The 26,527-nt window shown below is 33.5% G+C and overlaps 2 protein-coding genes across 2 annotated transcripts in view; one reads left to right on the top strand and one right to left on the bottom strand.

Moving 5' to 3' along the window:
• LOC146995487 (uncharacterized) overlaps positions 1-26,527 on the top strand; it is a 123,319-nt gene that overhangs the window by 91,886 nt on the left and 4,906 nt on the right. The gene's annotated exons all lie outside the window — the stretch shown is intronic.
• Positions 1,343-26,527, bottom strand: part of LOC118205325 (nose resistant to fluoxetine protein 6-like) — a 56,768-nt gene continuing 31,583 nt past the window's right edge. Inside the window, exons 12-15 of the mRNA XM_085824127.1 lie at positions 23,301-23,418; positions 20,661-20,847; positions 15,522-15,664; positions 1,343-11,656 (exon numbers count right to left, since the gene is read on the bottom strand). Coding sequence (XP_085680253.1) covers positions 11,462-11,656; positions 15,522-15,664; positions 20,661-20,847; positions 23,301-23,418 — 643 coding nt within the window. The 3' untranslated portion in view covers positions 1,343-11,461. The remainder of the gene's footprint in view (positions 11,657-15,521; positions 15,665-20,660; positions 20,848-23,300; positions 23,419-26,527) is intronic.

Below are 26,527 nucleotides of genomic sequence, written 5' to 3'. Positions count from 1 at the left end.
AAAAACAACGCTTTTTCTTAGATATTTTATTATTATTTTCAATGAATTGCTCTTAAACACAGGTAATAAATAATGGAAAACATATATAATGTATTTTGCTGGATGCAAAGAAATGTTAAATGCCTGTAGCAAATAAGATACTTCAGTTTTTTAGTAAAACACAAGGTCCATATAGGCACTTTGAAGGTCCTCACAGACACTTTAATCATACAAAAATTGAAACTATTCTGACATAGGAGATTTTCAACGGACTCTCTAATACCAATGCGTTTTGTTAATACATTTTTAATTGAGTTTGTTTACAGGAAAACTGTCTGTATGATTTACTTTCAAGTTATTTCGTAATTTAGTAAACGATAAATTTTGTTTTGTGTATGATGGTAATGCAATTGGTTATCAAATTACGGTTTGAATAATTTCGAGGAAGATAATTTTAAGTAAGCAAATAACAGAGTTCTGTGGGATGTCTACTGAGATTAATATCCTACTGAAGAAGTTCCCAAACTGCACTCCGCAAAACATTAGGACTCCGCGAATCCCTAAAATACTAAACCCACGGCCTTGGTGCTCCGCGGTCTAAGGCATATCCACGGCCGATCCAGAAAAACGGAATAAATAAGAGATTAAAGAATAAGAAACAGAAAGTAAAAAAAAATGAGAAACTTTGAATTACATTTTTAACGAGAATTTGCCAAATTCAATTTCACATCTCCTGTAGCAGTCAAGGTGTCATCTGCTAGAGGATGCGTAATATAATAGCGTTGTTTATGATCCCAATCATATGAAAACAATTTTTTTGGATCCCATAAAGCATTCTTCTCGCTCAGGCCTTAAATAATAGATATAGTCAGTTGTACGACTGCTGTTGCCGCCGTACCGTTGGCTAGGGTTCGAATTCCAGAAATGTATGGATGGTTTTAAGAATATAATGTCCGCACAGGATGGAAATACTGGCGAGCTGAAAGTACTCTCAAGTGGTTAGGAAAACCTCGAATCTTTCTTCTTAGGGTTCTTTCTATTATAACTGGGAGACGTTGTACAGTTAGTGAGGTGGAACTATACTTTAAAAACAATGGTGAAACGTTGGGTGTCTCGCTACATCTATCTGTACCCGTTGCTTGGTGCGCAAGAATTTTAAGTGGAGTCTTTCATAAGACAGTGTGTGATCTGATTTATATTTCTTTCATTTCGGCTATTTTGAGTATAACTCGTGGATAGGTAAAGTACACGCATGTTTTTATATGTCTTTAACAGTTTGTATTCAGTAATCAAACTTTTGGATTATAGTGGTGTAAATTTGTAGTTTTAAAACAATCTTCATAAATAGCGAGACCAAAAGAAAATGAAATCATTTAGTTTATTAATCATTTAGTATATACACCATATAAGACACCTTTGATCACAAGTTGATAATAAATTTTTATTACAGAATTAGGACGTTTAAATTATTTTGTCACTCTCGTGTTCATTTTATTTTTGCGCAGGAAACAGTTGTAACTTCACTTAAACGACTTGAAAAAACATTCCATTGTTGTTGTTACTGGTTACCATTCCCTCTTGTCTGACAATGGCCAGCACAAGCGCATGACATTGATCGTGGCAAGGAGTCAAATGCGCCTGTCGCAAGAGCCTTGAGGTCCATATAGGTGATAGGCCGACTTTAGTTCAGTTATGCCCCCAAATTTTGAGAGAGAGCATTCCGGGGGAGGCTGTTCAAGGATGTAAAACCCTTCTTGCTCTAACAACAGCCTCTCATAAGGACTTTTGCTTTACCACATATGCTTTACCACATGCCGCATGCCGCACAGACACTATGCATTTACAAAACATTGCAAAAACAAAGAGTCCTGCTTTAAAAGGAAACTTATGTATTATTTGGGAGTGTATGGTAAAGAAGATATCGATTACTTCTCTCTTATGAAAAGCTCCTCGAATTGGAATAACGTTACAATTTGACAAAAAATACCCAAAAATATTCACGAGCATTTAAAAGGTTTGAAAGACATGTTTGAATATTATTTTGCAACATCTCAAAGGAAGGTACCTAATGATTTAAAATGGGTTCTGAACGACTTCAGCGTAAACAAAGAACCACTCAGTTAAAATTCAGCACAATATGAAGTCATTATAGATTTGATATTTCACAGTTAATTATTCTCAGAGCAATTAGTCGCGTTTAAGTGTTACGTCTCAGTTTAGGCCTACTGTTGACCTAGTTGGTACAGTTAATTTGAAAATGTTCTCTGTAAGAAATAATGAAAATTCTGAATCGTAAATAACGGCAAAAATGTGTGTTTTAATTATTTAAATATTTGCTGGTTGGTAGAAGAGATATTACTCTAAATTTCAAAGTTTCTAAAAATTTCGATTGCATGGAATTGCGCTGTTGCTTATGTATGTCTTTATTTAACATTTCTTTACTAATTATCTCCTCTTCATTCTTCTAACACTGCTCCTAAATATTATTAACTAAGATATAAAGTAGGCCTAAAAGGGTATGCCCGCAGAATTTGATTCTAAAAAAAAACTCGCCGTTTTAAAAAGTTTGAGATCCGTTGTCCTGCTGATTCAAAATTATCACGCAATCTAACTCGTCAGACTAAGTGACAAACTGAAAGAGCTTTGAGGGAGGGAAGAATCAAGAACTGTATATCTCGATGCGGTTATTAGCTGTGAGTTCTGTAATGGTTATAATAATGATAGTAATATTATTACTAGAAATAATCGTAATACAAATAATTCAGTTTTCTGAAAACCTACTCCTTTCACAGTCACTTATTTCACTATATTTTCCTCTTTATATCTGCTAAGTGTTATCTCTACTAAGTGTTTTTTAACAGTATTAGTGCATTTAAAACTATGAATTATATTTTCAAAGTCAGTTCCTGCAAAAATGTTTCTGTCACTGAGTAAGGTGCATAATAAAATATTTTAATTTAAGAATTTTATCATTTATTTATCAATAATATCACCCCCAGCACCAGTAGCCAGAGACTTGCTCCAAAGACTTGCCATTTAACTATCATTACTGAGAGCGTTTCTCGGGAGGCATCACAAAAAGTAAGCCAGTATTGCATCCACAAAAAGACAGAAAATCACACATATATACGCGGAATCGAACTTGTACTCTTGGATTTGTACTGTCAGTTAGCTTTTTCCATCCAGTGTACTATCCTGGATGAAATTAGTTTAATTAATATGAATGTTTTTTTAAAACTCTCAGGACACGGAGTTCGCCAGACAGTAAAACGCTACTAAAGAGCATTTATAGGTATTTAGAGTGGCTTCTGTTCTAGAACGTTGCGAACTGAAAGTAAACTGAGTTGGCATATTCTAACAAAGTTTTCGGACCAAACTTAAAAACCTTTTTGGATCAAATTAACGAAAGGTTTTCGCACCAAACTAACCATCATCAAATTAGCGAAATGTTTTTTCATGCTAAATGAAAATAGAATTAAATGTTAAACTCAATCAAAATTTTTTCGAAAGTTAGGGAAATTTGCATTTATTATATGATTTCTTTCTTCTAATTATGTTTTTAAAGTTTGTGAAAACAGCTCAAGCTCCTTATATGGAATATTTAGATCACTAAAATTATCTTCAGTACTAGCAAAACAGATTAAAACCTTATTGTTACCAGGAAGACACGATTTAATACTTATTATATTATTCTTTAATTTATAGACCAGACAAAACTTTGCAAGAAGTCGAAATTCTGCTGAAAATAAATTTTGAATAGAACTGTCTATTTGTAACACCACTCTTGTGAACAAGTTATGTATCAAATTAGCTTAACCCAGAATCAACGATTTTATTTATACTGAAAGTTATACTTCATGTTTTGACTAAAAGAATACCGATGCAGCCTGAGGAAATGCTTCAATTTTGTATTCAAATCAATTACCAATAACCCAAAATCCATTATATATAAATAACATCAAAATCACCAAAATTATTTTTAAGTTAACATTACAATCATAATAATGTACAGTACATGTAGATAATGTACAGTACATGTAAAAACAGTGTAAAAAAGGAAAAAAAAAAAAAAAAAAAACAGCGTACATTACATTAAACACTTAAGCTGGAAAAATGCAAGATAAAAGTAACAGCATGTTACAAGTTTGTTTACAAACCCATACTTTGTTGCTTTCAAGATCTGAAAATATTACATAAATGAATCCGTTTTGATGGAAAATTATTACATAAATTCAAAAGTTTTAGTGATTTTTATTATTGGTTTGGTTCAGTTTACTTGACAATGGCAATGCAATGGAGGGCTATCTGCCAAAGGGAAGGGATACCTTCATGGAAGACTTTCTAAGGGAAAATGGCTCCATCCTTGTTCTTGAATAAGTTTGGTATGGTATTAACAATTAACTGAAAATTACTACTCTTACATTAAAACTTTGTAATAAAGTAACTGAGTTATTTCTATTGCATCTAATACTTGATATATGATAACTGCTGATATTCTGCACTAGTTAACTGAATATCATATATTTTGTTTTGTTCTTTATCATACGTTTTTATGACATGAATTTCTGCTGCTAATTATTAATTTATTTTAACTCCTAAATTAATATTACTTTTAGATGTAATTATAAGAAGAATTCGAAGTTCGAAGTTCGAATCACTTGTATGCATTTTAGAGAAATTATACAGTTTTAAGTTTTGCTTCTCCTCTGCTTATTATTAAACCTTGCCAAGGAAATTGAAAATTTAACGACTACTTAACAAGATTTATCGGCCATCGAGCTACAGATGTAAAATAGCGATCAAAAGATCTGCTTGCTGTGTGAAGTTTCCACGACCAACTCTGTGCTTGCATTTCTCTGTCAGTGAATTTATATAGGAACCAAACAAAAAGAAAGATCCAGGGTTTGTCTCAGTAACGAATTATGTTATTTATTTATTTTAGAATTTATTAGCAAATATAAGTGAAAGCTTTCATTCATTCAGCCATCCATTTATGAAAGCTCTAATGGGACTATTAAGTTTCAGAGGAAATTTTAATAAAACCCATTTTTATACTATTCCCATAAGGGATAGATTCAATAAATATTTTTTTGTTTCTGCTTGCTTTTGTAATGTTAGTTTGCAAAAGTTCCATTAGAGCCATTGGTGGTTTGCCTGAGTGTTACGTATTTATGATAATGTACAATACTCACCATTAATATATTTATTAATAACATGCTTAATATCTTAATCACATTCCTAGCAGTATCAGCAACAAAATAGCATTAAAATACTATCATCATAAATAGTATTTAGATAGCTTTTAAATATAATATAATCAATTATCTTTAAATTATCATTAAAGATATATATATAGTTAACTATTACTGTACGAAGACAATTCTTGCTAGTGGCAAGAGACTTTCTAGATTAAAGTTTCAAAAGGTTTTGTTATACCTTCTCTGCCCGGAGTATTTTGCAGATTGAATTAGACACACACTTTGAGTATTTACACTATATTTTACCTTCTCTGATTCTTTATGTATGAAGACAATATCAGAGAAACTGCAGAACCGTAGGTTGGCGAGGTTTCTGAAATCTAGAAGCTTCCATTCCAGACACAGAGCAAATCTCTTAAATGCTCCAAGACTTTTCGCGAAATTACAACTTAAAACAGATAGAGTGAATATTATTGAACACGTATTGCTTTTGCAATATAAGCGTGTCTTCTTACATCTCTTAAAGGCTTAGTTGTTTGTCGTAGGTCTCTAGATAGCGACTTATGAAGGAACCCAGATGTATTTCTTATCTTCGTGTTGTTCATCGCAAGTTAAACGGTATGAGAAGTAAATCATTAGCAACAGCAAATTCCAGCGTCTAAATTTAATTAAGGGAATCAATTAGAGAATCTTAGAATAAACGGAGTCAATTAGAGAAGTAAATGCAAATTACTAAAGGCAAGGTTTTACTTCTTTAAATGAACGCTACTAGTATCATAGACTGGTACAGGTTTAAGCAAGGCATCCATGTAAGCCATTAGATACTACCAACTACTGCTAACTATTAAGCGTTTGTCTCAGATGGAATTACGAAGTAGTCTACAATGGGACGATCTCTAGAGAGGAATTTATCTCTCTCTGCATGTATTTTGAGTGCTCCCTCTTCGCACAGACATTATACACTTATAAAGACCCATACCATATCAAAGACACTAACCACTGTCTCAGGTGGGCTACGTATCGTTATAAACACCATGAATTTCTTAAACTAAGGAGTGCTTTTACAGTGCTTAACTATTATGGACGTTCCGGTGTTTACTTCCTGACAGAATGCGGGCGTGTTTACTACCAAAGGAAACTGTTATTTTATAAACTTATAGTTTTACTATAAGCATAGTTGATACCATATAATTTGCAAAGAAGAATTCATAAATATCTCAGAAACAAACTTTCAGAAATCAAATCTTAGTAGTAATCCGAGCATTTAAGTAAGTACTCACCTCCTATCATATATTTACTCTCACTTATATTTTACGCCTATCGCCAGAAAATTACTTCCAGGAAGCCTGATACTATAGCATTTAAAACGCACAAATTTGTAGAATCACAAATAATATTTTATCATAAAATTAATTATAACATTATTTTCAAAAACATTTGTTTCTCATTTGGAAAACGTGAATCATTTAAAAATGGGATGCCGAAAGCTTTTTCTTGTTAACGTTATTTATGAACCTATCCTTGACATGGATTTTAAATCAGAAACTGCTCTAATTGTTAAGCAGCTTGAGTAGAGTTCCTGTTAGGAAATATTTGGCACCTAATATATTACTAGAGTAGATATTAGTAATTAATTATAGCTAAATTCACATGTTTCAGTAAAGCCTAAGGTTACTTGTGGACATGAATAAATTACTAGATAACTTGATGTCAACTTTGAAGCATAATTACAAGTTAAGCAAAACTCTAAGTCAATTACGCATTATTTATAATTAGTTTTCAGCTCACGCTAGTGAATTAAAGGTAATACTAGAATCACTTTTTTCGCAAATGTTACGTAGCTTCTTGAAATGCAACATCTTTCAGTTAAGATATCAGTCTTACCTAGTATGACTACGCTATATTTATTATTTATTTTGCAAGTATTGACCCATTGGATTTAATTGAATAACCAAAAGGAGTAACTGAAAAGAATCACTTTTTCTTGAGTATTGTATATGCGTTTTCAATTAATTTAGGTGAACGCATATTCATTAGAATATTTTGAAATACAGTGTCTAAAACTGCGGATTATTTTGTAAAGCACAGTCAAAGTGATTGAATTTGTTAGTTATATCAGATTACACTTCTTCCTTCTAAAGAAACTACGAGCAAATTACCGATTAATTCAATTGAACAGTAATTGAATTAACTTACTGAAAACAATTCCCTTGCATACATTTTCAAGTCGAAATAGCACTAACAATAATTTTCGAGGCTAAATTTAACATCCAACGCAGTCTCCGAAGCAAAAGTTCAACATGATGTGCAGTCTCTGAAGCAATGTTTTAGTTGAGACCTTAGGCAATATAAAATTGAAGTAATAAAACGAAGTGTAGATGATAGTACGGTTAGTCTGATAGTCGTGTCTTAAACACTCTTTGCCCTTGAACTCCAGCTTATCGATAGCCTGCAGTTACACTTCTTTTACCCCGTTCCTCCAGACTGGTATTTTTGTTTTGAAACTTGAAATTTATTTTGACGCAAATTTCTCTTCGCTTTTTCTTCTCTTTATGCTTAAAGTTACGACTAGCAAGGCTGGAATGCTAAGCAAGCTAAGCAACTTTTGACTGGATTATTATTGGATTATTCAATTATGGCAAAGTACACGAGGGCTATCTGCCTAAAGGGAGGGATGCCTTCGTGGAGGACTTTCTAAGGGAAGCGGCTCATATACAGGTTACACATGGGGAAAACCACGAAAACGCCCATGCAGCCAGCCCGTTCGCGGGATTCGAACCTCGGACCGAACTACCAGTGTTCAGCGTTGCTGGTCGGCAACTTTTGACTGACCAAACACATTCCGAACATTTGGCATTCATATTTTATGACAGTTTAAAATATTCAAATTCTGATTGAAGAAGCGATAGTAGTTTGTAATATACAGCATTGGTTTTTCGAAGTGTGTATTGCACAATTCGGGGTTTCCATTCAGGTTCCAAGAATAGGATTCCATCAATCAAAGTCAGATTTTCATCAGACAGAAACCATGTTCACCACAAAGATAAACCTATAAAATAAGTAATTAAACAATTCCTTTAATTTTTTATTTTTATTTTCAACTAAAGCAATATAAAATAGATATTTTTATGATTATGATTCTGTTAAATGAGACTTAAATGAAGTAACTTAGAGGCCAACAAAGAAAAATCAATGCCCAGCCTGTTTCTAAGACATTTCAGTTTTTAATCAAAACCTCATTTTCAATCCCCTGGAATAACGAAAGCAAAAAAAGACAGAAAACCGAATGTGAAAAGCTTTTTCAAGCAACAGCAAAGAACTAAATTTCCGTATTTTATTTAAAAAAAAAAAGAAAAAGAAAGAAAAAAACGGAAAGTGAGCCTGGCCAATAAACTTACATAAAGCAGATGTGACTAAAGAATTCATAACTTAGAATAAAAAATATAATTGAACAACATATTTTTTCATTATTCACATAAAGTGAATGTATTGTTGATATATGCAGTTCGTCCATAAAAGTTCTTAAGCAATTTTTATTTTCGCGTTCTGCTTCATAGATAAATACTTACAACAATACTTATTTTAAGTAAGGTATATATTCATCTTTTCGTATTTCTGAAATCAATGATAAAATTTCATAATTCTAATTCTGTATATGGTGCCTTGGTTTCTACAGTTATACAGCACCTCAGTTCCCATATTTTCATTTCATTAGCGCTTTATACTCATTCCAAAAAATAAAATGCAATATACTTGACAGCCCCATGAGTCTGTCAGAAAATGTAGCTCAGTTTGAACTAAAATGGAAAACAAAATGGCAAGCTTATGCAGAATTTGATTTTAACTTTTGATCTTGTGGAATGTAGTTCCCAATGTTATTTTGAATATGTTTTGTACGAGTTTTTGTGTTGTGTAACTTTTGAGCTGTGGGAAATATAATTAAATTTACGGCCTACTAATATGTTCTTTTTTAGAAAAACTACGCTGTAGACCTGGGATCGCCAAACCGTCGATCGCGAGACATTTTCGGTAGATCGCGTTAACGCTCCGATTAGCTGTCTATGATTCCTGCACTGAGCTGACGCTGACAACTGCTTATTTTTTCCGCGCAACTGCAATTGTCAGCCTCATCTCATAGTCGAATTGTATATGCCTGAGGTTGTGCAGGTCATGTTTTCCGCGTGTATATTAGACATTTACCAACTTGAATAGTTTGATTAACGCATTGGTACCAAGCTAGGTTTGTTCTAACGATGCATAGTCAAGCAAAAAACTTATTACTCTCATTCAGAATGGGAAACCGATTACTTCTTTACCCAGCTGAAGGACAAACGTGTATGTTTACTGTGCTGTGCAAGTATATCAGTTAGTAAGAAAATAGTAAATTCCAAAAACGCTTCCAAGATTTCAGTTGTTTGTCAAATCGTCTTTTATAGAGATTGATACTAAAAGCTTATCTACTTGTATTATGGAACCTTTCGATTTTCAAGAAGATAATGCTGCAGAGGAATTGGAACTGATTGATTTTCAAGATGATTTTGTAGAGGCATTAGGTATTTTTTGGAAGCAGGAAAGATGAAAAATTAGCAACCGCCTTCGCCGGGAATCGAACCACGGACCTCTGGAATACCGGCCCAGCGTACAGAACCACTACACCACAAAGGCTCGCTAGGAAAATGGGAGAGATACCTTATATACTCCCCCCTTTAAAGGGCGACTGGGGTTTTTAGGGGACCCAATCGCCAAATCCTGGGTGTGAAGAGTCATCATCCACAACCCTTTTAATTCGGGCGCCATTGTAGAAACATTAGGTAATTTGTGGAATCAAGATAGATTAAAAAATGAGCAACGGGCTTCGCCTTGAATCGAACCACGGACCTCTGGAATACCGGTCCAGCGTGCAGAACCACTATACCACGAAGACACGCTAGGAAAGTGAGAGAGATACTTTATAATATATCATCTGCAAAATTGCTTTCTTCAAGCTCTGAAAATATTTGGCTTCTTGTTCCTAAAGACAAATACTCAATTTTAGACCAGGTATGTCAAAGTGAAAACAATATTCAGCTCTACATATCGTGTGAGATTTCTTTTTCCAGTATGAAATAAAAAAGTAAGTACTGAAACAGACTCACTGATGAACACTTGGACGAATGGCAGCCACTACCCACTCTCCCAACACTAAAAAACGTGTTGATGACAAAAAAAAATAATAATAATAATAATTCCATCCTTCTCATTAAAGTTAATACGTCTGATAAAATGTTCTGTCATTACATTTGTTATTTATTGACAACTACACTTCAAATTTTTTTCTTATGTATAATTCAATTTCACTTTCTTTTTGTAATAAACAGTTCAATTAAAATTGATTTCATATTTACTAAAAAGGCAAGTTTATAGGCAATAAACAAATGTAAGATTTTTTTTTTTAATTGGTAGTTGTTTTGATTAGTAGCTCACAGTAGGATTTAAAAATGGTACAGTAGCTCAGAAGCTTCTTAAGTTTCGCGACCACTGCTGTACACAGTTCTTCTTTCGACTTTTAATTTAGTGTGTAAAGTTAATTTTTCTGGAAAGATTATAAAATTGTTCTTTCTATTTATATTATTATTTATGCTATGACTGTACGCTGTAACTTCCAAGAATACATGCAAATTAACTGAAAAAATGAAGTATCATTTATGTATATCAATTCAAACTACGCATTAAAAAGAAGGAATAGCAATCACTAGGTTTTGTATGAATGTAAGTGAGCGAAAACAAAATAAAGAGTTAGTGCTTTATTTTCAAAAGCCAAAATGATTGAATATTAAAACCACAAACTTTTCTAGCACGAAATATGTTTAAGGTAGTTGAAATTATTTCAGTGTATGTAAAAGAAAGTTTTAATTAGCTCGAGGAGATAGTTTAAACAAGAAAATATTTAAAAGTCAAACGAGAGTGGAGTATTTCTTGCAGTAGACAGTGCTTCAGAGAACTTCATCGTAAAATCATTTGTTCTGTTTTCACAGAAATTCACCGAGCATAAAACCTCAGTTCTCTTAAAAAATATTTTTTTTCTTAGGACTTTGAGAAGTAAGAGTAGAATTAAATCATGCTTCCAAGGAAGAATATATATAAGTCATACTTCCTGAATATAATTCAAATTTTTGAAGAATAATTTTCAGATTAAATTTTTGTCTGAGAACTAAAAGTCCTCGTAACGAAACTGTATCGTATCGAAATATTTTTTATCAAGGCTTAGCAGCTCTCGTTCTTTAATATTTAATTGAGGAAATCTGTCAAGTTAATACTATTGCTTTCATTACATGGCCATTGTCATTTGAGGCATTATTAGGACTCTCAGTTTCTTGAAGATCTCCCTTTACTCTGGAGAATATAAGCTTCTGCAAATTCAGGAAAGGTGCTTCCACTAACATACAAACAACAAAAGCTACAAATGTAGATATGAAAATATCCCCAAAGAATCGCCATACCTGCAAAGTAAAAAAAAAAAGTCCAGTTATATAAATTAAATGGAATAAAAATGTTTATTTTCTTACTCTCATTTTTACATACACATATTATTTGAAATGAAGGAAAAATTACTTTCAAAATGACTAGAAATATATCTTCTGCTTTAAAGTTTTATTTTCTTTGCATATTAGGTTAATGTGTCTTCAAAGAACTCTTGTGTGATTCATGTCTTTTAGCGTACAAAATTTTTTATTAGAATATATACATATATATGCTATTTATTATCAATTTAGGAAACCTGAATTAGAAGACTGAATAAGTTATCCGAGATTAGAAAGAAATGCAAATAAAAAAGATATGTTCCGATTTCGTACTGTTCGTTTGATTGCTGAAATCCAGGTGTATTTTGGCGTATTGTAACAAAAAGTTTTGAAATCGGAAATTTTTTTCTTTTGTTATCTTCTGTAATTCATTGTCTATATGAAGACCTTTTTAAAGAAGTGAAATGTTTCAGGATTTAAAAATTGATGTGTCAGTTTAAGAATCTGCTTTTCATCTTCAAAATATTATTCTCAGCGTGTTTATTTATTATAAAACATAGACTGGCCTGTTGAATATTTTATACCAGCTCTCTAAAATGAAGGAAAACGAAGTCATTAGAGTATCTTTAATTTTTTTATCCTAAGCTTAAAACAAATAGTTCATAAAACTTGAAAATGTGTAGAGGAAGAGAAAACTAAACTGAGAGTGGCGCAACAGCCCTAGTGGGCCAAGGCCTGGAGTTTCCTGAAATCTCCTTTCTTGATGGTGTGTCCCGAAATGCGTGGGCAAATGCCCTGAACAAGTGGTCAGCTTATCGCAGGATCCACGGTGTTTAGTACCCAAATGAACTAGGTACTCATTTTATCGACCCACTTAAGGAATGAAAGACTGAGTCAATCTTGCCCAGGCGGGGGCCCAACCGCGGAATTGTGGTGCTACAGCGCGACGCGCTAGTCACTGCGCCACAGGTCTTCGTAGAGAGGAAGTGCCATCTAAAATATTCGACTAATGCTTCAGTGGTACGAGATCCAACGCGAATTATTAGATTTTAAATCATCTTAATAGCTTTTTTCATTTCTTAAAATTTTTAAATATAGACTTTAAAACCTAATTTTTTTATTTAATCTCTAAAGAACTCCAAAATCAAAAACAAAATATGAAATTTTCTTTATGATGCGTGCATTTCTTTGTGCTTTAAAATCGCCCGGGGATAAGCCAGCTGATCACTACAAATTCAACCGACTTCGTTTCTCTAACAAAGGACTTATTAGAGTTTCCATGAATCTTCCATGCGTATCTTACATGTGAATCGGTTTCCCTTAGATGGATCTCCACAAAGGCATATCTTTTCTCAGGCAGCGAGTCCTCTGGTTCTTTGTCTCAATAAATTAAGGCTCGCTCGCAACCGAGCGATAAAGTTACTGAAAATTTCGATTGCTCAGTTTGTTGAGCTCAATTCGATTCTAGGCGAACGAATTATCTGTATTTGCGTTGCTCTGATTTTCCCCATGAACAACTGTGTAGGAGCCAGTTTGCCTTAGAGAGTTCTCCACGAAGGATCCTTTCCCTTCAGGCAAACTTCATTCGTGTGCTTTGTCATAACCAAATAAATCAAACATTAATAAACTGACCAAGCATCTATTCAGACCGTGCTAGTTTCTGTTGCTGATTGAGGAATGAACATAGAGACCACGCATTTTAAATAGTGTGGAACCATTTCAGTTACCTTTTCTGTCAACAATAATACTTATAATTAAAATGAATTAAATAATTCTAACTTAATTAGTAGGTTATTAAATTTATTTTATGCGACTTGACGCCCAACCGCGACTCTAACTGCCGTACCAAAAGACCTGGGTTCGAATTCTGGAGAAGGCATGGATGTTTTTAAATGTGCAGCGTCCGTGCGACACGTGGGCACTTTAAATATGCGGCGAGCAGAAAGTCCTCTGAAGAGGTTAGAGGTTGGCGGCAGGAAAGAGGGATGGGAGACTCTGGGACCCGTCGCCTCCCCTCCCCCCGAGATGCTTTCCGTCGAAATCAGGGACAGAACTTAGCGAAGTCATACTGTCACCTATATAGTGCTCAAGGCTCTTGACACCGAAAAGCTCTTCCTTTCCTGGCCAAGATGAGTTTCGGGGGTAGTTTTTCGACGAGTGTAAAAGTATCTTTGAAACTGTCTTGTATAATAGTGCCTACTGGCGAATGTTTTGATTCTTCATCAGGTGTTATAATCAATTACTCTAAATCCACGAACCCGTAAAACTCTACAATAGGTGTCAGAAATGGGATTCGGAAGTGAATGTCAGTCACGCGCCTACAGGAGAAAGCTATGACGGAGGAAATGAAGGCTTTGATGGAGTTGTTAGCAGCTCTAAAAGCCGGGTGCAGGGTGGGGTGACCGTCTTACACGATGCCATTACACATTCGCCATCGTAATGATCTTATAAGGTATTTCTCCCGCCTTCTTAGTGAGCCCTCATGGTGTAGTGGCCTGCACGCTCAGCGCGTAATTGAGAGGTTCGCGGTTCGATTCCCGGCGAAGGCTCTGCATATTTTTCATCTTTCCTGCTTCTAAAAAATACCTAATGTCTCTACAGTGGCACCCGAACTAAAAGGGTGTTCGATGATGATTCTCCTCTCCCAGGAGTTGGCAACTGGGTCCCCTGAAAACTCTAGTCGCCCTTTAAAAAGGGGAGTATATCAGGTATTTATCCCGCCTTCTTAGAGAGCCTTCGTGGTGTAGTGGTCTGTATGCTCAGCGGTAACTGAGAGGTCCTAGGTTCGATTCCCGGCGAAGGCGTTGCATATTTTTCATCTTTCCTGCTTACAGTTAACCTAATGATTCTAGATGATGGACTTTTCTTTTTTTCTTTGATGATGGACTGATAGTATCGTGTTCCAGGTTCTCTCCAGATAGAGATACCTCCAGAATCAGTCTCCAGACTAAATTTCAACTTATCTGTGAAAAGCACGGTACTCTACTGAAGTCTGGTTGAACGACCATGTTCTCTGCTTCATGCTAACGCACTTCCCTGTGTATTGCAATGAGCGGGACTCAAACAGCGGGTCGTCTGCCATACTTTGCTATCTCATTAAACCTTCGCAAACTTAGAGCACGAAACTGGACTTCCAGTGGCAGCATACAGTTTACGTGAGGGCTTTGAAGCTGAAGTAGTCCTGTGTTGCCACACTGAACGTGCTAAATAACAATTCTTATTCGTTTTTATGTCTACTGAACTCTGCAGCCACCTAGGCTTGTGATTGTTCTGCTCCCAGTCTACTGAGAGGTCTTCATCAAATTCCTTCATCCATACGTTCGTGACTACTCATTTTACCTGACACTCCATAAAATTTACTCTACTCTTGCCAGAAACACGGCAAATGTCGTGAAGGAGTATGAAAATGTACTGTTGCTTATTCGACGCTGAATATTTGCATAATTTATACCTCGGATTCAATACGTTTCGTAAAAATACATATAGTTTGGAATTTCTCTCACTTTTGCGCAGGACTGTATTTACACTTTTCATTGAACATGGGTTTTGAGCTCGATTTACCAGCTATGGTCTCAACCCATGATCTCCTGAAGCGATAAAAATTGATGTCAGTATTTAGGTAAAAATTGAATTAGAATAGGAATTGGCCTAGACCACTAAATAGGTGTTAAATGAAAATGACACGCCTATAAAAGGAGAATGAAATAGTTATTTTGAACTCATAGAAATCAAATTCGTGTAAAACAAGTTCGTTTAAAAAAAGAGAGTTAAGTGAATTTCATGGTGAATGTCCTGCCCGGTTACAATAAAAATTATTTTATATTAAAAAAATACTAATACTTACCAATATCAGATGCGAGACATCTGATACATTTCTGAAAGAAGACACAAAATTCGTTTGCAACGTATATGAAACAAGAAAAATAAGAAATGACAGTCGGCTCAAAGGTATCCACATTGTCCTCGATAGTATATAATTTACGATACCTAAAAGAAGAAAAGGGATACATAATTAATGACTTTAAGAAGAAAATAATTATGAATCTACTAAATTTAGAAATATATCAAGGATCTTATAAATATTTCAACTGCATCCTGCAAAGCTAGTTTAAAAACAATCTTCTTATTTCTTTATAAAGACGTTCTCTTTCTTTGTTTCGAAAATTTTGTAATTTATTACGTAGAAATTGATCGTATCCTGACTCATTCTGGTAATATTTAAAAGACTATTTTATTGGGGAAAAGGTATTTAACTCCTGTAATTTTGATCTTCACTAATATATATATATATATATATATATATATATATATTGATTTTCTACTATTATTCTAAAGCAAGATGAAATTAGTTAACAATTAATTTTCATCGTCTCCAAGCAGATAAATTGTTTTCAATTAACCATATCCTGTAAAGTAAACGCGTGTTGATGCCTCAAGACAAGAAGACAAGAAGGAAAGTATCTAAAGACAAGAAGTGTACAGAACCTAATATTGATCACTTCCAGAAATAATGAATACTGATCGTTTTCCGTAAGTATATTTATTTTAAACAGCACTTTACATCGGAATTCTAATACACGTACATTGCATTATACGCTGTCAGTCGTTTAATTTGCATATTTCACGCGCTGTGCTATGCGCAGACGTCCAGTTGCGTGCTCATTTGAAAATAATTAGCATTAATGCATTACACTATTGGACATTCTTTCGAAAACACTTAATCAATAAACAAATCCTTTCTGTTTACCTCTTCATTTTAACAAGCATTGTAACTTAGCGGTATTGAACGGCTGCTCCAAAGAACCCAATATAATTTTATAATAGTTACCTTTATTTTATTTTGCTTTACGATTGCTAATAAAATCTCCCTTTTTAGGAAAAATGGGAAAAATGAAATGCAGGATATCGAATGGAAACAACTTAAGAAACCAACATTCTAAATTTCCTTTCTTCCTTTAACTGAAATTTCTAATATGTTGTTGTTATTCTAAATAGCAGGGCAATTTCAAATTCAAATATCGGGAATGACCAACACCCATCTGTCATTTAGCCTTTTCATCAACGAGGACGGAGGCGACCGAATATCAGTCGCCAGAAAGGGGCAATACCCTCTCAGTTTTTATAGAGAAGTTCCTGGATATATAAACAAGGGTCTCCCATCCCTATTTATATGACATCAATCCTCTCGAGAACACTTTAATCTCTTCAGGATTTTGAGTGCTCTCATGCCGCAAGATATCACATGCTTACCAACATCTAAGCCTTCTTCAGGAGTTAGTTAGTTAGTTAACGGAGGACGTGTGCACCACCCCTCTACCATTACCTTCTTCAGGAGTGAAACCCAGACTCGGATACAGTAACTACCATTGCTAGATACTGTATCGATCAGGATGGTAAATTTTATGACGTTTATTTGTATTGCTCAATATTTATCAATTTTACAGAAATGTGACTATTGATTATTTTAAAAACCGAAAAAGATGTGAGAATATGCCATAAAGATTCACACTATAGTTCATAAAAAGTAGTGTTTTATTTATTTATTCATTTATTTATTTTTGAACAAATGTTGAAATATACCTGGTTTGGATCATGATCAGAAAACGTTAGGGAAACAGCTATGAATACATATAGTGTGAGTTTTGACTCGTGAAATTTGTAAAGATATTTCTTTTGAAATGCGTTAAAGAGAGAGGTGCCACTATTTATTCAGAGTACATGCTATAAACGTATTCTATATTTCGAATGCTTTCGTGATAAATATCAATCTGTGAAATATATATAAACTGAATGAAAAGCTCAATAAACTTGAATAAAAAACAAATTGCTATTCAAATATCTGCATCATATCATGTTTCCTGTTTCTCTCTTTTTTCTGGAAACTAAACTGTGGTAAAAGAATGTGTTATCCGCCCCATGATTTGAATATTTTTCCGAAGTCTGAAACAACACTTTTGTTTCAGATGAATTATATACCATGATTATAGAGAGATAATCTGTAGTTATATAACATATAGTCTTTTCATATAATTTGCATGTAAATTTTCTCAGATTAACCTAGAATTATTATTACACTGATTGAGCGAATTGATCGATTCTTGAAATTTTAAGGCTCTCTTAGTTTGGCCAATGTAAATTAAACCACAATGGCAAGGAATCCTGTAAATACCCCAGGAATTCATATCCAGAATGGGGTCTTTGAGTATGGAACTCGAAATTTTATTTTTTAATATATAATTATATTTTTTGACTGCTTGATTAATAATGTTGGGTGAAATGCCCTTGTCAATAGTATTTGCTTTTAAATAATTTAGTTCTTCATCAAGGGCTAGTTTGGAGGAGCAAACTTGAAGAGCACGGAAAACATAGGAATAAAATGAAGCTAACTTTTGTTTAGTCGGATGACATGATTTAAAGTGTGGTGGAAGGCAAACCTATGAGGGTTTACAGTAAACCGTCGTACTGAAGTTGGATGTGTTACGAGTGACCAGAATGTCGAGAAACGGAAGAGAATTGGAAGCATCAAGTTCAAAAGTGAACTGAATAGCAGGATCATTAGAATTCATTGTTGAAAGAACTTTATTTAAATCATTTTTAAATAATCTGATCGATTCTTGTTATCTGGCAAAGCATATGACGGCTGTTTGGTAGAGAAAGTGACTGCTATCTATTAGACTGCTAATTGCTATTCCTTAGATTAGCTGACAAAACGTTTGACTGCTATCCGTTAGAGAGGCGTAATTCGCGTTTTCTTACGGAGGTCTAAAAGCACTACGTGTTGAGTAAATGCTAATGGTATTTAGATTATGATACTAAATTGGTATTGGGCAAGAATATTCAGTTTATAAAAATTTAGTTAAATATTGTTTCTTTTCTTTTCAAATTGGTCACTGCTCTCATTATCAACCGATTTCGATACTACGATGAATATTTTAATTTAACTGCGTCTATCACACGCTCTATTTTAATTATGGCATAAACATCTAAGATCATAACGAATCTCATTTCATAGCTATGACCCTCCCGTGAATCAGGAACAAAGCATAGAATGAAGAACTTTATACGTCTTATGTCCAAAGAGCCAAACGAGAGCTAGGATTGCATCGATGACAATGCTGATTATGCTCGAAGGACATTATTCTCAAAATGGGATTTTCAGTTGCTTCTTTAATGCATTGCTTCCCTTTTCATTCAAATCTGTTGCTTGCGCAAAATGTAACATATTTCAAATTTAATCTGTTTGCTGTTGATGAATAAACCAAGCTATTTAAAAGCAATAGATGTAGGTCTTAAGATTTTTTTTAAAAACTTTTGAAGCTGATTCTGTTAAAATGCATTTAATTCACGATATAACTAAACAAACATTAAATACTTTTATATAATTACGTAACAGACTTTCCACATATATAACGTTATATTCACACATAACGTTACATACGTCATAAGCTACATAATATTTCCATATTAATCTAGATACATATTCATCTAGTATCTTATAAAATGTTTCGCTATTCCATCTAGCTGTATTGATGACCTTTGTAGATATATTAGGTATTTTTGGAAATGAAAAATGGATGATGAAATGGGAGAAATGGGAGATGAAAAAATGAGCAATGCCCTTGCTGGGACTCGAACCACGGACCTCTAGATTACGCGTCCAGCGTGCTGACCACTACACTACGAAGACATGCTAAGAAGGCGAGAGAAATATCTTATACCTTTACTGATAAATCATATTAAACTTTAAAACAGGCCTTTTGGGCGAAAGTTGAATTCCGGCAATTTTCAGGTATTTTTTAATTTTAATTTTTCTCTTTTTTCTTTTAATGAAGGAGATTTTTTGCTAACACCTGATCCTTGGTGTCAGACAGTAAATGAATTATTTCACTACATTTTGAAGCGGCTCAGAGAGAATATGTTATGCAAGTACTCAATTGAAAGGACGGGGACTGCCTGTCTAATCACACCAATGAATTAAGCCCCATTGCGGTAAAGAAGTAAGAGATTTCAAAACAAATTAATCTGGCATTTGCTCTCATACTATGATTGAAGATTTGATACCTGTTTTGTTTTATTTTCAATGTTAGTTGGAAAACGACTACATTGTAACATTTACAAGGTAAAAAGAAAAGTCAGCATTTTGAAATCTTGGGACGCATAAATTGTAAAAATTAAATCGCGGAATGTGCTAGTCTTTAAACGGTCATTCACTTAAGTGTTTCCAAGAAATATTGCAATTCAGGCAGAGATGGATAAATGCGGAATGGAATTTTGAAAGGTTTGGAAATCAGATTTAAATCAGGAAAGTTTGAAAACTTGATGGTCCTTCTGCATTGCTCTTTTGCTCAAACCAACATAAGAATGCATTTAAATCTATGAGCCGCCCAACCGGGATAGTGGTTAGTGACTCTAAATTCACTACAGAAGGGACCGGGCTCGAATCCTGGAAAAGGCATGGATGTTTTCAGAGTGTCTGTGCTGCATGGGGATACGCTAAATATGAGGAGAGCCAAACGTCCACTCGAGAGGTCGATGAGAGGGAGAGAGGGTTGAGAGAGCCTTGGACCCGTTCCCCCAGGGAGCATTCTCACAAAAATTTGGAGCAGAACTGAGCTAAAGTCGGGTTATCACCTATATAAATCACGTTAAGTTTCTTACCAACGACGGGCACATTGGACTCTTTCCTTGTGCTGACCAGATAAGAGAGAATGGTAACAACACAATAAATTTACGTAAAATTATAACCCAATGAATGTTTGTATTGCTGAAGGAAAAGATATAGTTTTTATATTTACTTTACTAATATTGTTGAATTAAACAGTTTCAGTTCTCTGTTTTTTATTAAAATGAAGACGATTAAAATTTTTGCTTTAAACAAATTTACCAAATAATTGTTTTTATGTATTAAATGAAATCATAAGTATTATATACATCACAAATAATAAATATACTAAAGAATTAATATTATTATAGATGATATAACCTCCATGTCCTGTAGCACAGCAGATCGCTACCCATGCCACGCCTATAGTAAATGTTGGTTTTGCTAAGCTGGCAAATAAAATTCTTTCCAAATCAGTAGGCATCACACCACCGTTCCATTTCTTCCTTCCAAAAATTGCGCTGCACCCGAAAATGAAAGAAAGAGGCCATCCAATCCATAATGCAACCTAAAATCATAAATTATGTTTCCTTATGCTCGGATAGAGTAATTTAAAATTTCTACTTTGTTATTCGTGCAAAGTTTATCAACATAAGTATTAAAATAAATAAACTTGTATGACTATCTATACTTATATAATACATTGCCTGGCAAAAACATGCCGCATCATGAAGATATAAACGCATTTCCATGCAAATTTCAGTGGCCATGCATATGTGTCTTTTATAAAATTAATTAATACATGTTCTAGCTTATCAAATCACCTAGTAACAAAAGGGACAGAAACATCCAAACAACGCGCAAAGTTATCAATAAGAATTTTCCTTCTGTTTCTGAGACTGGTGAAAGGAGAAGACAAAATGCTTTTAAGGCGTCTTCGTATTTAGTATCACTAAAGAGACGATATCAGAAAATGTTTCCTTTTAGGCGTACGTACCACTAATTGGCTTTACACCATATTGTGGAGCAAATGGAGATAGATGCCTCAACTGTGTGCTGAATTTGGCGAAACTTCACCCAGGACAGAAATGGTGTGCTTTTCTAGACAGAGTCGGGATCGGGATCTATACCTTGCCAACAGGTCTTAACTTCAAAGAGTTTTTACCAGTAAGTTAAAGTTTGCACTTGTAACATTTGCTTAGTTTGTTTGTGAAAGATGCACGATAATATGCACCATCGCACGAGGACGAAAAACAATAAAATGAGAGTTCATGCCATGATGATAATCAAAATTATCTAAAAGTACGAAATTTTTCAAAGTGTAGTTGCGGAGGCTGAGCTTGCAGTGGCTCGTGACGTGGAGAGCATCGGTGATTGGTCTTCTCTTAGAAAGCATTAAGACAACGAAGAAAGCTTATTTTGCTGTAAATATCATATTTAATGATAACGTGTTTTCCACTAATAAATAGTCTCTAGTATTGTGGAAAAATACAGAAAGTCCATAAAAATGCAGTTCAAATTAATTAAAAAGAAAAAATATGCACTTAGGGACGTGGCTGGGCAAGCGCCAATGCACTAGCGTAGTACGAGTCATGCAAAATAGCACCATAAATAGAACCGTGTGGAAATAAATGTAAATTAATATTAAGGTAGTTAAACCTTAACCTATTAACATTATAAACAATTTGCAATCATTTTGTAGTTGCTTGATTTAAGATAAAGGGTGCAAGAAAAAGATAAAAATATAGAATGCTTTTGCAATAGGCAAAGTTTTGTTTCTTTGTTTGTTTAACTTACTATAGACAAGCATAAGAAATAAACGAAGGACTGCATCCTTTTTCACAATTTCCAAATAGCACTCTTTTCAAAACAGTTTTTAAACTTAAACTGTAAAATTTTGTAGAGATAAAATTATTTATAGTTAATATTTATCAAACTCTGTTCACGCTTTACTAAAATGGGAATTACTATAAGCTATAAAACATAAATAACTATCAGATCAGCTACTATTTGGGACATTTTTACAACTAATTTTAAACTCATATTAATGTTAAAATTTTCGTGCATCTAACTATAGCTGAAATTTTTTGATTAATTATACACACTATATTAAAAAAAATCAAAAATCAAATGAAATTCGCAGATACCAGGATATCTCGTTACTTGGTTATGGGAAAGGATGAGAGAAATTTTGTCTAGGAGGTTAGATGTTGTCATGAAGATTTTTTGAACATAAAACAAAGAGAGGGAATAAAAACTCATGGCAGCTATATGAAATATTAACAAGGAATGTAGTGGTGATATGGTCCACAGAAAACTGACTACTATAGTTCCTTAAATTTTAACTATACCTCTTTGAAGAAAAGTTTGCGACGTTATAAATGGAAATTTAGAGGATATGAAACCTGTGTTACAAAATTAGGTTAAAATTTTTACTGCAAAATTCTAGGAGCATAATTTCTGTTATTTATATTTAAAAGAAGTTTTAAAAAATATTTAAAATTTTGTATTCAGAACTTTAATATTATGTTTTATGTTTATTTTTGTTTCCTTAATCATGCTGACAACAAATGAGAGACAGTGTTATGGACTGATAAAAAATTATTCTTTACTCACTTTTGGCATATTCGAAATTTTATTATAAATATATATTTAGGTAGGATTGAAAGAGACTTCAATAATTTTTCATGTAATCTTAATTTTTAAAAACTTTTCAAAACTGCGACTTTCTTCTTGAAGATGCTTTAAACATTTCACAATAACTCAGAGGTATAAATCAAAATATTTGGGATCATGGTTATTAAAATAAATAAAATAAAGCTTAACTTGAATAGGTTATAAAATTAAAAGGGAAGGATAGAGATTTTAAAAATTATTTTGTAAACCAACTGCATCCTCTAAATAAAAGTGAGTAAGGTAAAAATTAATGTAATTAATTAATGAAATATAGAAAATATTGGAGAAAACAACAAGCCATGCAACTGTAAAATGAAAATTAAAAGGAAATATTTAGGAACATACCCTTGGAATTTTAATCTGTTTTTTCGTGGTTAGTAAATATCCCACTAATATGCCTATAAAGTACTGTGAAGCATTCATCCCTGGGTGAGCATGTACATTCCAATAGTCAAAAATTGCTCTGAAAGATAAAACAGCTATGAAAGCACTTGAAAGGCAATTGTTTCTATCATTCATAAGCATAATACACATTAGTAAAATTATAGTAGCTGGTAGACAAGCTAAAAGTGGTACAACTGACAAAAATTTGAAGGAATACAGTATTATCAAGCCGTTGGCATTATAATTTGCTTATGCAAATGCTAAATAATACGCAAGGACTATTTGTAAGGAATGGCTTCGTAAGGGGTGGGGGTATGAATGAAATTAGTTCCGATTTATGTTATACATACAAAAAATTACGAAAATACTCCTCCGGTAAGTACCTGATTTCAGCGGGTTTTAATTGTTCAGTCATTGGTGGGGCCACTTTATGACAGAACTTTTGGAAAGGACTCCCAATTCTTTTATGTAGGTAACTCTGACATTTTTTAGATAGAAGTAGATAATGTGCACTAAAAGAAAACTGTTTGTTTGATGTGTTAATTAAAGTTTATTTTTTTCGGTAGACGATAATTTATGGCAGCAATTCCAATTTATCTATCGTAGAATACATTTTGAAAGAAAGAAAATAGAGCCGACTCAAGAATATTAGAGCTATTCGATTTTCTATGATTTTAAAAGGGTCTAAATCCAGAATACCTTCACAGTCTACAATCAGCACGTCCAAATGAAGCTCCTTTTCGTGCCACTGCCTTCAAATGGTTTGCAGAATTTCGTAGAGGCCGAAATTCTGTCCCTAGATTTAAAGAACACGCAGGAAGACCTTTGTCTACAGTAGTCCCAGAAAATGTGGCAATCATACGAAAAATGCTAATTAATGAATCGCTGGACCCACTGAACGATACAAGAGGAAATTATCTTTGGATCTGCAGCTTTACACACGCTGCATTTGAAAATATATTTTGTCTTCAATCCCGTATAAACTAACTTAATACTTTTACGTGGAATGTGTCAGAATAATTAATGAAAACTTAAAATCACCAAATGATCGAGTATATCACGTTATTTCTAAAATTATATCTGGTTACGAAACTTATATACTGTTTTTTTTAAAGTACGTTTTTTCAACGCTCCAAGAAAGTACAATTTTTCAAGATAACCACTAATAAACAATGGTGAAACTAAAAAGAGTAATTTAAAACGTAAACATAATGTATCTTTTTAGTTAAAGCCAGCAGGTTAGCGGAGCATAAGACCGTTACATCTAACTGTTTCAGCATTAAGTGTGTTTCAGAAGTTCTTCAGGAAGTGAAAATAGAGTCTCGTGTTTCGCCATGATAATACATCTTCTCATTCAGCAAATTTGATAGTTAAATTTCTTGTGTGCGGGGTGGGGCGCATTACAATAATCGGATATTCAATCTGTCCTGATCTTGTTATATGTGAACTTCGGTTACTTTTTAATCTAAAACAAAATTCACATTGCCGATCTTTTCATTCCGAAGATGATATGAAGGAGACTGTAAAAGCATATTTTACATCAATTCCAAGAAATGCATGGCTTAAGCCATTTAATCTTTAGAAAATTCTATCAAGTGCATTGACGTTAGAAAGGACTTAATTTGGTAAGATTGACCTGTAACATTTAACTGTATCTCAAAAATTTTCAGGTTTTCCCCAGTATGCTTGTAGAAATAATAAAGCGAAATTTAAAAAACGAAGTGCATAATTACTGAAGCTTGATATTCATTTTCTCAATCTAATTTGACAAAACATTTTTGAATAATACTTCAGATCCCTTATTTTTATCGAGAATCTTTCTCACCGTATAGAGAGGAGATTATTTTAAAAGTTAACATAGAAAATACTGAGCAATGAAAAGCTAAATGTTTTCCAAAAAATTAAAAATCTGCCACAGAGGCCGTGTTTTATTTGAAAAGAAAAATAATTTTAAACAAACTTTAACTGAATATCAATTAAATTTATTAATCTGCTAACTAAAATGATCTAGTACGCCCAAGTTCTAATTGATAAACGGACCTTCATTTTTAAGAACCTTATTTAACATATAGGTAAAGCGTGCAAAACTCACATATGTATCCAAAGCATCATTTTAATTTTCTTCTAAATAATTTGCCCTATTTAAAAATTATAGAAATATAAAATCATAAAAACTAGCATTTAACTGAACCTGAATTTAGAAGTTTAATAATGTTAATCACAATTAAATATATACGATTTTTAAATTTTGCACAAGTATGGTGAATTTACCACTCGATCACAAATTTTTACACATAAACTCATACACACTTATAAACTCAGATGCACTGGACAGTTATCTATTAAAATTTTATTTACACAGTAAAGTAGAGCTAGCAATCATATAAATTATTTATAGCTTATAAATGCCATCATCTGGGGTGCCATCATCTCGGTCTGTAGGTGAAATATTCGCAAAGGTGTAATAATTCTATAATACAACAAATAATAATATAATTCAAACAAATTCTATAATACAGTTTAACAAAGTACTAGTTTAAAAAAATTCTGAACAGTAGTCGAATAATTAATTCCACAAAGCTGTGTGACCTGCCGTTATCGAAGTAGAATACCAAGCAAAATTTCAGAGTGTCCTGTTTGAAAGGGTTTTCAGGAACACACTAATGTTAAATTTAATGTCTTGTTAGTCTTTTCCTGTCTACAAGTTCAAAAGGTAGCAATCTGGAAATGTACAAGGATAACACATCAGGTGGTTTCATAGAAAGGGAACATAGGTCTGTACTCCGTATCGGTAAATTATCTTTTTCATCTCTTCATCTTTCCTTCCTTACCCTTTTATCTCAAAAGTAAACTCAGACCAAGAGTCCGAACTCTACTCAAATCACCTTTTCAATTCTTTTCTTCCCCAGACTAGTCCTCTCCCTTTTGGCGCCTCAAAATTAAACCACGTATGTCATTCTGCTGCAGAAAACTTCATCTTTCTCTCCTTTTTTATTCTCCTTCTTTTCTCTCGTTTCCATCTGATTATCAAAATACTCCTACCGTCAATCTGAACTTTACTCTTAAGTTCATCTTATTTGACGGGTATTTCTTCTTACCCCTTTTTTCAACTGTTTCACTAGTTACCTATTTTTTAATTATGAATGGAAATTGAAACTTACCGCAACAATGCCTTAGGTCGTCTTACA

This window comes from Stegodyphus dumicola, chromosome 9, assembly GCF_044657685.1.
Source record: "Stegodyphus dumicola isolate Sdum_Otavi_A_Nest chromosome 9, ASM4465768v1".
Taxonomy (NCBI): domain Eukaryota; kingdom Metazoa; phylum Arthropoda; class Arachnida; order Araneae; family Eresidae; genus Stegodyphus; species Stegodyphus dumicola.
This window is presented reverse-complemented; position numbering and strand designations above follow the sequence as displayed.